Source organism: Chrysoperla carnea, chromosome 5 (assembly GCF_905475395.1).
Source record: "Chrysoperla carnea chromosome 5, inChrCarn1.1, whole genome shotgun sequence".
Classification (NCBI taxonomy): Eukaryota; Metazoa; Arthropoda; class Insecta; order Neuroptera; family Chrysopidae; genus Chrysoperla; species Chrysoperla carnea.
The window spans coordinates 25,084,808-25,102,924 of record NC_058341.1 but is presented as its reverse complement, the minus strand read 5'-3'; the positions used below and the strand labels follow the sequence as shown (position 1 = coordinate 25,102,924).

Sequence of the window (18,117 nt, the reverse complement as noted above, 5' to 3'; positions counted from 1 at the left end):
TTTTTCCTTTGGGTTATCTTAGGGTTAAAGAATTTGTTCTAACCACGTATAATTTTATATTTTAAGGAAGAAGTTTAATTTTATTCAATATTAAGAGGTGTCAGGATGGCGGACCTCTACTTATTTGATCGCCCTCAATGAATATTCATTATAATAGACAAACTGAAAATAAAAAGTTTCCATCTTCAGTTATCAGTTTGCTTGTATTGTATGAGGTATCGCTGGTATGAGGTATCGAGGTATTATTATTGTATGAGGTATCGCTGAATAGGTCATTTAAATTAAAATACAAATCAATGACTTTAAATATTACAATTTATGCGTTCGCAAGGAGTAGACAAGGGAATTTCATTGAAGACCTACTTAAGGAAAACAATTTTTTGACATGCTTCTTATGAATGGTGCAATAATCACTAATTATTCACAACACGTTATGCTTTCGCGGATCTAAAACCTCTTTGAATAGTATTTGAGTCTTATATAAACATGAATGTTTTGAATCATATAAGAATCGTCTTTGTATCAAATATGAAATTGTTCACAATCTACTGTGGTGAAAGTTTATTTATATAAAAAGAAAATAAGGCATGGTGAGTATGATCTTAAGAGGTCCGATCAATGCTGCTGACATGTTCAACTACATGTAGCTTTGGCTTCAATTGTCGGGTACAATTTTTTAGATACCTGTGCGAAGTTGAACGCTGTCGAATTCGCAACTAGACGTAAAATACCTATCTAAAACTTTTACTTGTCGCCACAAATACGGAAATATGAAAAATATTAATAATCACTTTCTCGGCCTGGCTACTGACTGAGTCTAGTGCGACTCAATCATTACTTATGTTAACAGAAAAAAATATTCAGATGCTAAATTCAAGTAAATTAAAATATGCAAATCTACTATCGTCTTTTTTCTGCAAATCCAATGGACATAGTTTTTTGTGAGTTATATCGTGTGATAAAAATTGACTACTTACATTCATACAGACACACTGACTAAGAGACACGGATACATGCATATTTTAAAAGGTGATTACTACATTGTTTAATGTTTACCGCTCAAAAGATACAAATTTTTGTTTTCAATCTCCAGGGTTTAAACAACACCTTTCTACGAGAAAGAAATATACGATATATTATTATTATTTCAGACATTCCATATAGGTATTGGTCAGTGGCGGATTTAGAGATTTGCCGCCCGTAGGCTATTCAATTTTTGCCGCCTCTAAATTTTGATATCTTAGTTCACAATCATATCAATTATCTATCAATAAAATTGCAACTTTATGATTTGTGCTCCATTATCCTCATTACATCAACTTTTCCCGTATGGTTAGTATCATCGAGAACTATGGTACCGTGTTAGATCCTTGATTATTTTTACAGCAACGAATTATCAAAAAACAATATTTTATGCAAAAAATATCTCAAACATGTACCAATTTTAAAGTAAGTTAAGGTATGTGTTAAAACTATACAATACTTATGTAATAGGAATAAAGCTTACACAAAAAATCTAGATTTGGCGAACGTTGATAAATATTTATTACTACACTTACAGTTACAAAACAACACAATAAATACAGTAGGATCTCGATAACTTAAACCTCGGTAACATGAAAACCTCTGTTACTTCAAGAAATACTATGTTCCCTTCCCATCAGAGCCCAAAACCTCTATAACTTAAAAGACGCAACCTCTATAACTTAAATAAATAATCACTGTATAGGCCCTCAGGAACTACATAGAAACATGTACATACCTCTATATTAACCTTTACCTAACATAGACACTTGATAACTTAAAACCTCTATAACTTAAAATATTTTGTGTTTCCCTTGGACTTTAACTTATCGAGATTCTACTGTATATCCTTTCTTAATTATTTGTTAGTATTATAATTCAAGTCAAATTATAAAAGCATTACAATACTATTTTGCGACACTTTGAATTCGCAAAATCATTTATTATATGCAGAGATTTTGAGATATTTATTATTTAGCACTGTATATAGGACTATATTTCGGTTTTTGTTGAATATTTTAATTCCTCTATAATTTTTGAAATTCGTATTTTGTGTGTGTATTATAATTTTTTCTAAATTTTGTCAATCGAAATAAAAAATTTATGAACTAAATTTGCCGCCTCTTAAAATTTGCCGCTCTAGGCTCCAGCCTACTCAGCCTGCTGGTAAATCCGCCACTGGTATTGGTAGCTACGATAATATTACCATGGATATATGTTAAACACAGTCAGACATTAACTAATAAGTAAGAACGATTTGCTAAGTCATGATTACATTTATACTTGTGAAGAAGTAAGTACTTATACGAACAGATATACAAATCATGGTGGTATATTAAATACCTGATCATAATTATTGACATTCTTTACAATTGTTTCATAATATATAGACAGTTTACAATAAACAAAAACTCCTCTGTTTTGTTCAATTTTAAATGTAATTTTGTTAGTTAGAAATTTCAATGGTGGAGCTGACGAGGAGACATATATTTGGTAAACTTGATCTCTGGTTTCTAGTAATAAAATTAAAAGATAGCATTATAGTGGGTCCTCTCATAATTTCACCACTAGTTCTGTATTCTCTGACCTATTTAGGCAATAGCGTTTCCCACTAGTTCTGTATTCACTGTCCTACTTAGGCAACAACGTTTTTATGGTGTCATAAATCCATAAATATAGCCATAATTCCATGACTGTTTTTTGAGTCTCTTAATTTTACAAAAATTTAGAAAGACTTTATTTATCTCGTATATTTTTATTAAGATGAATCGAACCCAAAAACGAATTCTCTGACCATGATATTTCCAGAGTCTCAGAATTTCCTAACATTTCTAAGTTTTCAAGTTTTTCCAGATCTACCGCCTACTTGTTAGAATGAGTTTCCAATTTGGGCTAGTTATTGATTATGAGATTATTTATGCCAAAAATTCAAATCAAAGACTTGTCTTTTAAAAAAAAAATTCAATAATTCAATATTAAATAAGATTTAAAAAAAAAATTATTATTTTGAAAATATTAGCTGATTAAATCTTGATCAAAAGTTTGTGGTTCAAGGATGCCAACCGTAAAATGGATAGGATAGTCCCTGCTCTATAGGCAAAATGGAGATATATCATCCTCATCTTGCACAAAGACTATAGGATAGACAAGAAGCAAAGAGCATAGGGTAGAGGAGAAGCAGCCCATATGAGCTAAGCCATATAAGCAGCCCATATGAGCTTCTGCTTCTTGTAAGCAGAAGTATAATTATAAGTGACATCTGGAGTCTGAGGCGATCAACTATTAAGTTTGTTGGCCTTTGCGGGTATGACTATTAAGTTTAACTACTTTGCGGGGGTGACTATTAACTATTAAGTTTGAAAGCCTGACTCGGTAGAGGCGCTGAAACTCGTATACTACGATTTTACATTAGCTCATATGGGCTGCTTCTCCTCTACCCTATGCTCTTTGATCTTGCATTTATTTATTAGAATACTTACATAGATTTAAAAGCTTAAGTTTGACAGTTATCAAATAACTATTGAAAAAGTGTTTTTGCAAATATTGAAGTGTAAATTAGGCTTTACTGTAATTAAATTATATGTTAATATGTTGTAAGTGTAATTAAATAATTTGCGTCATAGTTCATTAAATGTAGACGGCATATTATAAAAAACAAATTGGAAAAATTATGTGAATTAAATAATTATTATATTGTTTTCGAACCTACCACATTTATTTAAATTAAAATGGTAATGACAGGTTGTCAAATTTATAATTTTACCAAATTTTAGCTTCATAGTTTTAAAACGTAAAGTGTTATGTAATAAAAGATATCGAATATAAAAGTGGAATTTTATTTTTCGAGTTATTTGTGTGTCAAAATTGCTAAAATTGTTTTTCACTAATATTATCAATGTATAGATCGTAGATCTTAAAAATAAAGAAAGTCGATGAACCTAAGCGTTTTTAAACTCTCCAACGGTATGTTTTAAAATTTAAAAAGTAATAAAAAAGGTTCTCTTCCAACAAATTGGTAATATGTATTTTGCAAAAATTTTAAAATCTCTTAAAATAAGAAATTTAATACGAATTAATATAAGATTTAACCAAAATGAAATGATTCCTCGTTGACCCCATTTTGAAAATAGATTTTTTGTTATGAGGTATGTTTTATTATAGAAAAGTAATTAAATCAAGTGGATAGTATCAACTATGGTATTGAAGGTTCCGTAAAAACAAATAATTAATCAGTGTTTTCTTTTAGTTAATAGTTAGATAATGATTTAAGAGACAGCATCTGTCTATCTTAAGACATTTCAAGAAGTTTTAGGGGTCAGCTAGTGTTCGATGAAATTGAATTCAGTGTAATTTCATATTAATGAATTGCTAAATCGCACGGTGTTAGTTTTAGTGCAAGTATGACCGCTACTGGAGAATATTACAAAGACAGAAATTTTAAAAGGACTGACTGTACAAATCAGTTAAAATTCACAATTTAATTAATTATTTAGCAGATGGAGTTAAAAATGGCAGTAAAACGGTGAGTTTTATACAAAAAATATTTGTAGTTTTGTATAAAAAATTGTGATATCAACTTTATTTCAATGTGTACACCATGAAGCTTATAAAGAAGGAGAACGATCGCTATGTACTAAAGCATTAGCGTTAGCGCACATGCCCCTGAAAATTTGTAGAATTTATAGTTCATTTTCAGCCACCAGCTGCGCTGTCGTCGGTAAGTAGTATATTAGCGCACAACAGCCCGCATTTAATGATACAACTTAGCGATCCCAGCGCCTCACTTATTTTTTCCATATTTTGGGACAATATTTTCTATTGCGATCGTTCTAATTCTTTATAACCTTCATGGTGTACACTAATATATCGATGAGAATCGAATTTTTGTAATATAAATCAGCTAATATAAAATAGATGGAGTAACGGTGACTCGATGACTAGGTCTAGGAAAACATCAATCAACATTCATGTGAAAGTTTATATTTGTATAGGCTTTTAAACGTTAATTATGTTACGAACATAGCACACTGGGCCCAAAAAAACGTTTATAGCCTGTGAATTTTTTTTATATATTTTAATTAACTTATATTTAATTATGTATAGCTTTTAAAAAAGTTTTCTTGGCGAAGTTCAATATTATTTATGATAAAGAATTGAAATAAAATTAAGAAATTGATGATTGTTTTTTATTCAACAACTCAATTGCAAATGAAGTATGTATTTTGTTAATGAATCCTAATTAAAAAGAGTACAAAACTTAAAAGTAATACATATTTTATATTGCATAACGGTATATTAAATCTATTCTATCTCTCTATATAAGTAATTATCTATTACTATACCAGTTTTTTCTATTTTATTTTATTATGTGGTTTTTATTATAAATATTTGTTATTTTTACTCATTTCTTTTTTACCAATGTAAGACACAATCATTATTTTTGTACAAATAAATAAGTACAACTAGAGAGAAAGACATCCATTATGAAATAAGTAGACAATTTTATTTTATTAGAGATAAAGAGTATGATTGTTTAATAACCCCATGCAAGAGTCAAACAGAGATGATTTTAGATCGACCAGGCGACAAAAGATACGGACTAAAATCGATCCAAATATTGCGATATCTCAGAAATTCTGAATCTAATCATTAAATTAACCTGATTTTTATACTTTTTGGGTCAAAATTACCCCATCCACCGAGTTTCATCAAATTTCCAAACAAAATTTTTTTTGCAATTTTTTCGATTTTATCAAAGGGGTACCCCTTAAAAAAATTGCAAAAAATCGAAAAATTTTTTTCATCTCCAATTTCAATAAAACTCAGTAAATAAGGTAATTTTGACCCAAAAAGTACAATAATCGGGTTCATTTGACGACTGGTCGAATAGTTTTTGAGATACGGACTAAAATCGATCAAAATATTACCATATCTCAGAAACTCTGCATCTGATCATTAAATTAACCCGATTTTTATACTTTTTGGGTCAAAATTACCCCATCAACCGAGTTTCATCAAATTCCAAAACAATTTTTTTTTTTCGTTTTTATCCATTTTTCAAAGGGGTTACCCCTTAAAAAAATTGGAAAAAATCGAAAAATTTTTTTCATCTCCAATTTCAATAAAACTCTGTATATAAGGTAATTTTGACCCAAAAAGTACAAATATCGGGTGCATTTGATGACTGGTCGAATAGTTTTTGAGATACGGACTAAAATCGATCAAAATATTAGCATATCTCAGAAACTCTACATCTGATCATTAAATTAACCCGATTTTTATACTTTTTGGGTCAAAATTACCCCATCCACCGAGTCTTATCAAATTCCAAAACACAAAATTTTTTTTTCGTTTTTATCGATTTTTTCAAAGGGGTACCCCTTAAAAAAATTGCAAAAAATCGAAAAATTTTTTTCATCTCCAATTTCAATAAAACTCAGTATATAAGGTAATTTTGACCCAAAAAGTACAAATATCGGGTGCATTTGATGACTGGTCGAATAGTTTTTGAGATACGGACTAAAATCGATCCTTTTAGCAAAACAAAGTTTTATATGTAATCTCTATGGCGATACCCATGTATGACGTCACTACCTTCCTCTTTGTTTAGTTTGTTTTTTCCACTTGCAAGATTTGATCCGAACATAAAAACGTTGAAAATTAAATAAAAACTTGTAAAAATATCCGAATCTGACAATTAGCATAATGTTTAGAGGCAAACTTTTTCAGTGAATAAGCCCTATTTTATCTAAAAATTGTGTACTATTAAATATCAAAAGTTAATCAGTAATTATTCCACCAATGAAATAAAATATCCTATTTTAAATAATTACGTTTCCTTTCTAAATCACTCATTGAAATCACTGGTTCTCGTATAACATTTATTATCAGAATTCTTATCATTTTATTTTATAAATATATATCTAGGTATAAATAGTAAGGTATATTTTCAAATAAAACATACGTTTCTAATAAGTAAATCATTATTTTTTTACGTAATCATAATATGTATTTTTTTTTATAAATTTCACCAAACATCATATTTGCAAGAAGAAAAGTTGAAGCATAAAGGTGTTTATATCATATTATGTAGGAAATGAGATATCAACAACTTTCTTTATACAATTAATTTATGTTAATACAAATCAAACAAATATGACTAGTTTTAATGAATTTTAAAATTTATACTTTTTAAAGTTGATTAACGTTAAGATAGTGACTGATCCTAATCAGTCATTATCAGTTGATATCTCATTTTCTGATGAGATTTTTAGACTCATTTTCTGGAAAGTCTCTGGGATGAGGTGGAGAGTGCAATGAACCAAAAGGATAAAACATTCTTTTACGATTTTACGGCCCTTAATGTTACTTGGCCATTCGCAGACTATATATAATCATATTGTATTACTAATATTTTCTGCGAATCTCGTGATAACTAATTTCATACTTTTGATTTGCAGATATTTTTAAAACACGAAAATTGTTAATGTTCTTATTTTAATCCTTTTGCTACTTGCAATCTTCATGTCTATCGTGTTTCAATTCTAGATGCAATTAGCCTTTTTCCTCTGAAGATTAAAAATAGATCCCCTAGATGGCAGGATATATTTGTATAATCAGTATAAGTTAGATAATTGTAATTATCTTCCAAAGACAAAATTTTGCAAATCTTAATATATCCTGTTTTGATTATAAATTTTAAAATTAGATGTCATAAATTACAAAGACCTTCATTAATGTTGAAATAATAATTACTAAATAATGGTCAATAATTTATAAAATAATTAATTTTTTAGTACCTAATCATTATTATCGAGAATTAAGTTAATTGAAATCATTGGATATGGTAATTAAATGTATTATATTTTCTGAAAATTAACGTGAATTATTGTTTTTTTGAAATAGTAAAAAGTGATAATTTATGTGGAGCTAATTTGAGAGCATTCACTAACGCGAGCATTTAACAAGAGAACCCATTTAGTAAAATATTATTTTAACTAAGTTTCATCAAATTCCAAAACAAAATTTTGTTTTGCGATTTTCTCGATTTTATCAAAGGGATACCCCTTAAAAATCGAAAAAATTTTTTTCATCTTCAATTTCGATAAAACTCAGTGTATAAGGCAATTTTGACCCAAAAAATTCAAAAATCGGGTGCATTTGATGACTGGTCCCATAGTTTTTGAGATACGGACTAAAATCGATTCAAATATTACGATATCTCAGAATCTCTGCATCCAATCTTTAAATTAACCTGATTTTTATACTTTTTGGATCAAAATTACCCCATACACTGAGTTTCATCAAATTCCAAAACAAAAATTTTTTTTGCGTTTTTCTCAATTTTTTCAAAGGGGTACCCCTTAAAAAAATTGCAAAAAATCGAGAAATTTTTTGTATCTCCAATTTCGATAAAACTCAGTATATAATGCAATTTTGACCCAAAAAGTTCAAAAATCGGGTGCATTTGATGACTGGTCCAATAGTTTTTGAGATACGGACTAAAATCGATTCAAATATTACGATATCTCAGAATCTCTGCATCCAATCTTTAAATTAACCTGATTTTTATACTTTTTGGATCAAAATTACCCCACCCATTGAGTTTCATCAAATTTCAAAACAAAATTTTTTTTGCGAAATTTTATCCGAAAATTTGGTATAAATACTCCACTGAGCGACCACTTGCCATACTTCTCTGAATTAGCTACTAATTTTAATTTAATACAGCGCGCGTGTCAAATTAAAATACTCCAAATAAAATCATTAAAATATATTGATGACCCGATTTATCCATACTAGATTGACAATAACAATAAAGTGTCATACTTAATAACTTTCAATTAAAATTGAAGCATCAAATTACATTGTTAACAGCATTGTAATAAAAAGTACAATAAAATATTGTCTATCTTTCTCATTACTAAACAAATTGATTTGATTTGATTTCCTATATTTAAGATGAGAATTATTAAATCAATCATTTGATACAGATTGATTATTATTATTTAATATAATAAAACCGATAAGTATTTGTAAACATTTGATTACTTACAAGATATTATATTCACTTTCTAAAAGGAAATAAAATATTGATTTAGTTTTTAAATTTTTTTGTACAAGAAGTTTACTCTTCAGGTGTATTAAACATTAGAAAGAATATTAACTGGGAATTGAAATGGATATTATAAATTATTAAGGTGGGGCCACACACATTATGTTTACAATAAATTGAATTCTTGAAATGGTAATTAATGAATGGAAGAATTTAACGACTTCTTTGAATTATTTAATAATTATGAATGACGAATTTCCTATTGAAATGTGCATGTCCAGTAACTGATTAGTTTTAGATCATTGTCTTTATTAATATAATTTATATTGCAAAAATTTAACAGGCCCCTTTTCTAATTAGAGCTTGTTGATTCCTTAAAGAAAAATAATCCTCTTCCTTAAAGTGGAATATTATAATAATATATTTTATGGAAAATCTATTTTCTTTAAGGCAAAAATTAATCGGATCATCACAGATACTTTCAGAAATCGAAAATATGAATTGAGTGATTGAAGTTTCGAATTAAGAAACTTCTTCATGAAGTGCTTTTGAAATAAAAAAATTAATTCTCATAAATCATAAATAAGTTCTTTTTTTAAATTCAATTGTATTTTAATTATTGCGACAAAACTACACAACACATAAGTAACTGGTTTTTGTGTGTTTAAAATGAAAGTTGTTCTTGAAATTTATTATAATTTTTATTTCACATAGCACAAAATGTAATATAATTATTATTAAAACCATAATACTTCTCTCTATCTGTGGCTATCTGGACAAACACTTTGTAAAACTGATTGTATTATAGAAATATTTTTTTTATATAATGGGTACCTATATATAAAAATTATGAAATACATTTAATAATTATATACGCATGATGTAAAAAATATATTTTATCTTTGACGATAAATCGTTTTTTAATTAAATTAGTGATCAGTGATAATGGTCAATTTTTTGAAAGTTATATTGTTTAAAAAAAATTTCATCGACAAAACAATTGATTCACAAGAGAATCTGATCTATGAACCTTAACTTTCTGCCACGTAGTAAATAAGCTCCAGAGTCGGTGAGGATCATTTTCTCTCAAAGGGCATTTATATGACAGATCGGCCATTTTCGAGATAACAGAGGGGTTGGAGTAGAAATCTCGGGGAAAAAGTGAACCCATACCTCGTGAAAGCAACGGTATGTCAAAGCATTCTTTTTTTATAAACCAGGGAAAATAGCGGCAGACAAAACTGTTTCGGGTGGGCGTGGGGTTGAAATAAACCGGAAAAAAGTGGATCATAATCTAATAAACTAAATTGCAATTTTCTTACTACAACGTGTACTTTTATGGAAAATAGTGGCAGACAACGCAGACTGGCAATATGACGGTAATTTGAAATCAAGAGTGGAGAAGTCGTGATAATTGTTGTAAAACAAAGTTAAAACTGAAAAGAATTTCTGCCGCTTGCTCAATAACGTCTATAACGACAGCACAAACGTTACACAATACTGACAGACATTGGATCTTTTGTTTACTCGATTACTTCGTATTTTAAATTGTCCCAAGTGTATCTTCCTAAAAAAGCTCGCACTTTGAAAAAGGACAAAATGATTTTTCAATTTATTATTCGAAAATTTTACTGCTGGAATAACAAACAAGGGATATTTATTTATTGGAAGATTTTGGTGGAGTTCTTGATGAATTTTGCATAAGGAATTTGTCTCCTTCTGAAAACGCGTACACTTAGAAAATTACATTATTCAAGATGTCGGTCAATGATTGGAGCAGTAAAAAACGGATATCTATTAATTTGAATTTTGGGACCGCAACAAAAAATGTTCGGAGCCCCGTAAAAGAATGTCCCCGCTGCCGATGAATTTCTTATGTAAGAAGTTGTCCAAGAAGACATATAAAGAACATATATACAATGTTTCGAAAAGAATATATGTAGTAATTTTTTTTGGCGTGGGACTTTTTCCTTCGTTTCCAAGCTTTGTTACTGTTTTATATATTAGGAAAACCAAATAAAATGTTAGTTAGATGGGATCTCGGAAACAACGACCGGAAGGGAAAAGGTGTATTAAAGTAATTCAAAAATCTTAAAGAGAAAATGTATTTAAGGCATTTTTAATAATTAATTTCGTATCCATTTCCACACACAAAACAATTTAAATAATTTTTTTAAATTATTAAATAAATACAAAATTTATATCATTTGATAAAAACACCCCCGATATCACATTCTAAAACACATTCCATATATTTCAAAACACTTTCAATTTAAATTATTTAAATAAAATATCTTTTAATATTATAATTTTTTTTTAAATATTTGTATAGTATTTTATTATTTAAAACTATATAATTTAAAATACCATTTTAATAATTTGTTTATTATTTTTATTTTTTAAATGTTAATAAATAATTTTATTATTATTATTATTTTCATTAGGTATATTATATCAAAACTAAGTACAAAAAAACTTATGATTTAGCAATATTTTCTGTATATTGTAATTATGAAATGGAATACTTTTTTAATTGTAAATAATGCCTGTGAAATATTTTTTTATTATAATGTAGATTAAAAAAGTATTGTTTGAGGTGTATCAAGTGTGTATTCACTAAAGTTATGTAACACTGTATTATTGTAAGTGCATCTGTGCGGTTTGGTTTTCTTTTTTTTTTTATTCATGTTCGAATCAAAAAAATCTCTCACAATTAAAAATGAAATTTAAGATTCGCTTAATTTACCTATAGCCCCGAGGATAGAAAAGTTAAGTTGTAAAACGTTCTGGCGCTTGTTCGGTTGGACCGAGGAGGTTGAGGTTGAAAATATCTATGGATATTCATTTTTTGTTATTCTTAAGGGAAGATAATTATAAAATTATTCCAACAATTAAGTTGTTCGGCACTAGATTAATTTTAAACCATCCTCAAGATATTCGTTACGTTTACCAGCTCCAATTTTTTAATTAAATTAAAATTTTGTTTTTATATCATCGGCAACCTTATATTTTTATGGTATTATTATAAACTACAAGATTGTCTAAATATTTTAGTTTTTCACTCTAGATTTTTTGTTAAGGAAATATCCAATTGAAAAGGATAACCTATATGATTCATCATTCTTTCAGCCAACTTTGAACGGTAAAATAATAATAAAAAGCCCGATCATCTAGGAATTTGTTGTGATTTTTGAAAACTTTGCATATCTCCTTAATATCGATTAAGATTTATTACAAGTTATTCACGATATCAAATTTGTCAAACCAATTATCTTCATCAGCGTGGATGAAAAATTTAAGACTGTTTCCTTTCTAAAGGGTTGCCAACCCTATTATTCATCCTAATTTTGTTAATAATCCAAAATTTTATTAATTATAATAAGATTTTGTTAATTATATAGCATATTTACGATTAATTACCATAATAAATAAAACATTTATTCTAATCATTTGTTTTATTAAAAGTAACAAATTAGGTTATAAATAAATCCCGGTAGTAATTAGCACAAAACATTTATTAATTACCTTTTAAATAGGTATGTTAACCATGCACTATGAACGAAACAAAGTTCATGGCTTCCTATTTTTTTATGACAGGTATACGAGAAAAGTATGTTTTTATAGAGAGAAGGTGTGCGAGAAGAGTACATGTGCATTAAAAATCATATGCTTGGTAGAACTTGATAGTTCTGACAGCAAGAAGGTCGTATTCAATTTTTTTTAAATATCGAATTAATATTTATGAATACAGGTATCAAAATAAAGTTTATATGTTAAAAAAGACGACGATGTAATAAATATGAATATCGGAAATATCCAATTAAATATTTTAAAAATTGTTTTTATTTTAAATATCAAAATCCAATTGAACATACACAGTATACCAAAACATACGCATCAAAAAACCAGAATTATGAAAGAAGGCAAAAATTCTCAAAGAAAAAGTTTACATTTTTTTAATCCATTGTACGACTAACGAGCTGGAACTATTGAAATTTTAATAATAAGCAAAGTAATAGAAAATAAAACTTACGAAAATTTATCCTCCTTACTAAAATATATCCCCTGCAGTTTTTCTCGAAGTTTGGGAAATATTTACGTTCAATTAATAAAAATACAAAATTTGTCGATAATCAAAACTTAAACGTAAATACTAAAAGATAAACAAATTTAGTTAATTGTAATTATTACAACTTATTTTGTATTGATTGGCTCGATACTTGGCGAAAAATTTTCAATTTTTCGAAAAAATATTTCGCGACAATTGTTTCGAGCTCACAATCTCTTATTCATGACAAATGACAATGAGTATTACCAGTCGATAAATTTTCAAAATTGTTAATTAATTAAAAATAATAATAATTAAATGAAGCTCCATCTCTATAATGGTACATCAAATTCGAAAACTCCAAAGAAACTTTGTTTTCAGAGCCTAATTATGACTTCCAAATTGATTGTTACTCGCCTTTAAGAGATTTTTCCAATAAATAAAGAGCAAATTACTATTTTGAAAAATTGAAAAGAAAACCTTATGGGTATGTGATTTTATGACGGAAATTGTGTCCAAGAAATATTGTATTTGATCCTGTGAAGAGAATCGTAGTAAATAGGCTTCTAGACAGGTGTATTTCTGTGTTAAAATTAGACCAAATTTTCGTGAATTTTAAGATGAAGATTCGTGATTGTAATGAAAACCAACTCTTCTTGTTATTGACCTTCTTTAAATTATTTTTTTGAACGATCCATTGAAAGGACATCGCAAGGACAATAAAGGCCGTTAGCATCTGTACTCACATTATATTTATGTTTATGTTTTAATTCAAGACAGATAAAACCTGATACAATTTAATATTATCACAGGAAACCGGTTCCATAATAAATAGAAGGAGCAAAAAAAATTTTTATAAAATAATAAAAAAATTCATTAACAAACTCTTGATCAAATTACAATCTTTGTATTTTAGACTTGATTTGAAAATTTTCCATTATATAAAATATGTAAATTATTATTTTTGCGTCATTAAAACGACTGGTAAGAAAGAATAATTATTACTTTAGTTGTTCAGTAAGAATTTTTTAAATTGCAAAATTATTCTCATATCTGGATAATAAATCGTAGTCATTCAATTTGCGGCCTTTTTTAAGCGGAACTGATTCACATAAATCCAGTGCCGACTTTAAATAAAAACGATTCCAAATCTGACATTTATTCACGGTTCATTAAAAAATTTTCCTTTTAAGGAATCTCTCCAAACTACACTTTAGTTACATTTCATAAGTTTCAAAGCCTGTCGCAATGCTAACACTGAGTTCAATCAAAAATTTGACATGAATATTTTAATTTATATTAATTGAAGTTTCTAAAATAAATAAAAGTCGATTTTCTTATTTCCACTTCTCCAGTCATTATATCTATTGTAAAGCCTCATTAATCTTGACTGAAATTAAAATTTTCTAAAAAAACAAGAATTTATAATAAAGGAAAACCCACACTCAATGGATGAGCGTCAGAAGATGATATCCATGGTATGTTCATATTCACGTATTTTAATATGAAAAAACACCTGATGAATGTTTACATTTATAGAATATAAAATTGAAACAATTTTCATGGAATATTTCAACAAAATAATTAATCATTCGTGTAAGATTTTAAACATAGATTATTATTACGGACTTGCAGATAGAAAGTTATCAAATTTGTCTCGAAAATCGCAACATCGGAAGCCTGAATGGCCCACTGTCAATTTATGAGAAAGTGCCGCTACACTAGCCTATTTTTTAAATGTGTACGATCCACAAGTATAAAACCAACTTTGAAAAAAATCGCTAGTTCATTTTCAAGTGCACTTGTTGAAAGTGAACTAGTGACTTTTTAAAAAATGGTTTTATACTTGTGGGTAGTACACATTTAAAAAATAAGCTAGTGTATCGCCACTTTCTCATAAATTGACAGTGAGCCATTCAGGCTTCCATAGTCTATAATATATTAACAATCTTTTTAAAGAAATTTGCTTGCGAATGTTTGCCGATCAATGGTTAAATTTTTGATATTCAGCGTGCGACAGGAAAGGAAATACTTATCATAAACCAGGTTGAATAAATTTATTTTAATTAAATACGACTATTTCTACTTAGTAATTTAATGAACTGTCTAGTTAGAAGTCATATTCATCAAAATTTGTGACTATTACATTCAATTGTATATTTCATTTTAATGTTTTGAAATATTTATAAGTCATATCTGATATCTTTTATTTTATTTCACTTGAATTATAGTTATTAATCATAATTTCATATTATAAATATTAATGCATTGGTAAAAACGTTTGTGTAACTAGCAATTATAGACAATAACCTCAACCATACAATTAAACTTTATGTCGTTGAATCATCTATGTAGAAATATGGTGCCAGTGACATGTTCTGTCTGAACCCAAAGTGTAGGTATACTGTTTTACACTGGGTTCGCATCACAGTTATGCCGAATTTCTTAAGAAAATATATTTCATGGTCCCCTTTTCATATCAGAAAATTCAATGTATAATTGTATGGTGCAAATTTGAATTTAATAAAATTCGTTTGGCGCTAGGGCTTGGATACAGGAAATTATGAGTTAGAGTTACTTACTTGTAAACATAGGGTCCAAGTTCTTCAACGATTGGTTTTGATCCATTATTTAAAAATTCGTCAGCATTTGTTACATTATAAATGTAGACTTTGAGAACAGGAACTACTGGTGGTTTCGACCACCATCGGAATGTGTCTGAATTACCTCTGAGGACTATTTCCTGTAAGCAATAAACAATTAAGTTTTAAAAATGAGAAATTATAAAAAATAACAGGTCTCCCTTTATTCAAGGTCTCCCTTTTAAGTTGACATATGCTTGAAACTCAAAAATAAGTTTTATCGATAAAAATGCTTCAACCAAAAAATATTGGTTGTGTAGGCGTACATCTCATGCAGAATTGAAGCTTGACCAAGTTTTTCAATCTCAATGAAAAGCTCACTCTACTCCATAATTGGTCATCGATTTAAAGTTGTTACTGATTAAAAGGTAATATTTTTTGTTCGAAACATTTTTCCGCAAACCGTTCAGTTTAAGCAAAAACGGATTGAAAAGTTTTACCCAAAATTATTTTTTGTATCAAAATTGTTATTTCCTAAAATTTTTTCTGCGAAATCTAGTATTCTTAGGGTATCGCATAGTCTATGCATGAAGGATGTACACAGCTTCTCAAAATAAATACCGAAATAATCGAAATAATCGAAATAGTACTGAAATAATCAGCGAAAAGCTGGGTACGTTTACAGAAAAATTCTTTTACAATGAATAATCGGAAACAAACAGTTTTTTTTTTTGCTCAAAATAGTTTATAATTTATTCAAAATTCTTCAGCATGAGTAAATCACCACACCCGTATATAGCAAAAAAAATTATGAATACAAAATATTTCACGTTAAAAAGTAAACAGCCTTCTTCAATAAGAATTAAAACAATAAAAATTTTAAGGTTAAAATTTAAATACAATATAATTGTAATTATTTAAGAAAAATATAATTATTTATATTTTTTGTTTATTTATAAATAAAATTACATGAGAAAATCTATATGAAATAAAAATACATAAAGAAAAATACTTACGTGATCTATGACTAATCTCACCCAACTTGTGAAAAATATTGTGATTGCTACGCCAAATAATATTAAAATCACAGCCAAGGCAATTATAAACCCTGAAAAAATAGAAAAAAAATACAAATTAAAAACGTGTATAAAATTGAATCTTAAATAAGACTAAATTTTAGAATTGTTGAGAAGATTACTCAATGGATTTTGAAATGAAAAGTTTATACAGTAGAACCTCGATAACTTAAACCTCGGTAACATAAAAACCTCTGTTACTTCAAAAAATACTATGTTCCCTTCCCATCAGAGCCCAAAACCTCTATAACTTAAAATACGCAACCTCTATAACTTAAATAAATAATCTCTGTATAGGCCCTCAGTAACTACATAGAAATATATACATACCTCTATATTAACTAGGGTACATAGAAACATATACATACCTCTATATTAACCTTTACCTAACATAGACCCTTGATAACTTAAAACCTCTATAACTTAAAATGTTTTGTGTTTCCCTTGGACTTTAACTTATCGAGGTTTTACTGTATTATAAAGGTAGAACTTTATGGGAAAGATTTCCAAGAAAAGCGACTAAACTGCGCAATGTCAATTTAAAACTCAAGTGGAAATTGGACAATAGACTTCCTGTAAACTATGGGACCTTTTATTACTTTTTATATACCCATATTAATATTAATTAATTAAGTACACACAAAAAAAAAATTTGATTGAACTTGAGACTAAATTTTTTCTTTCGGATAAAAATATATAAAAATTTGTTTCAAAACATTTCTATATATATGCTTACATTAGAAAATAGAAATTTTACATATTCTCTAAATAAAGAAAAATGAAAGTTAAAAAAACAATTATGTAAGTTTATATGAAACCATATGTGATCATAAGATAATAAATTATAAAATTTCCTCGAACAATATGCTAACAAGAAGTATAAAACACGTAGTATCATAAATCATTATAAAATTTATGATATAATCTAATTTTTCCCACGATTCGAAACTACTTTAAATTAACTTGTTACTTTTAATAGAGAAATGATATGTATAATTTTCCATAGCAGAATATTTTGCTATCGATTAGCAAAGCATATTCTAAAGGTTTTAATATAGATGAAGCAACGAAAGTAATGTTATTAGTGTCGATCTGAGAAGATTTTCTCTTAATTACTGTTTATTTTGATGTCCATCTGAAGTTCTTCGTCTTAAGCAAGAGTAGATAATCAAAACATGGACAGTAAAAAAATTATTACCTTTGTCATATTTTAATTTATTAAAAATTATTTTAAGTGTAATTTATACATTGAAGCATACCACAGACAGACCTAACTATAAATGTCACATTGAACTGTATAAGCGGAAAGTGTGAAATCAGCAAATTGGTTTT

The 18,117-nt window shown here is 27.9% G+C and overlaps 1 protein-coding gene and 1 long non-coding RNA gene across 4 annotated transcripts in view; one reads left to right on the top strand and one right to left on the bottom strand.

Annotated features, from left to right (window-relative positions):
• Positions 1-18,117, bottom strand: part of LOC123300364 (scavenger receptor class B member 1) — a 98,086-nt gene that overhangs the window by 3,178 nt on the left and 76,791 nt on the right. For all 3 annotated transcript variants that reach the window (XM_044882933.1, XM_044882931.1, XM_044882932.1), the window contains exons 2-3: positions 16,726-16,817; positions 15,710-15,870 (exon numbers count right to left, since the gene is read on the bottom strand). In XM_044882933.1, the coding sequence (XP_044738868.1) occupies positions 15,710-15,870; positions 16,726-16,817 (253 nt within the window). The remainder of the gene's footprint in view (positions 1-15,709; positions 15,871-16,725; positions 16,818-18,117) is intronic.
• Positions 4,439-18,117, top strand: part of LOC123300367 — a 91,047-nt gene continuing 77,368 nt past the window's right edge. The window contains exon 1 of the long non-coding RNA XR_006535382.1: positions 4,439-4,546. This is a non-coding gene — a long non-coding RNA (uncharacterized LOC123300367). The remainder of the gene's footprint in view (positions 4,547-18,117) is intronic.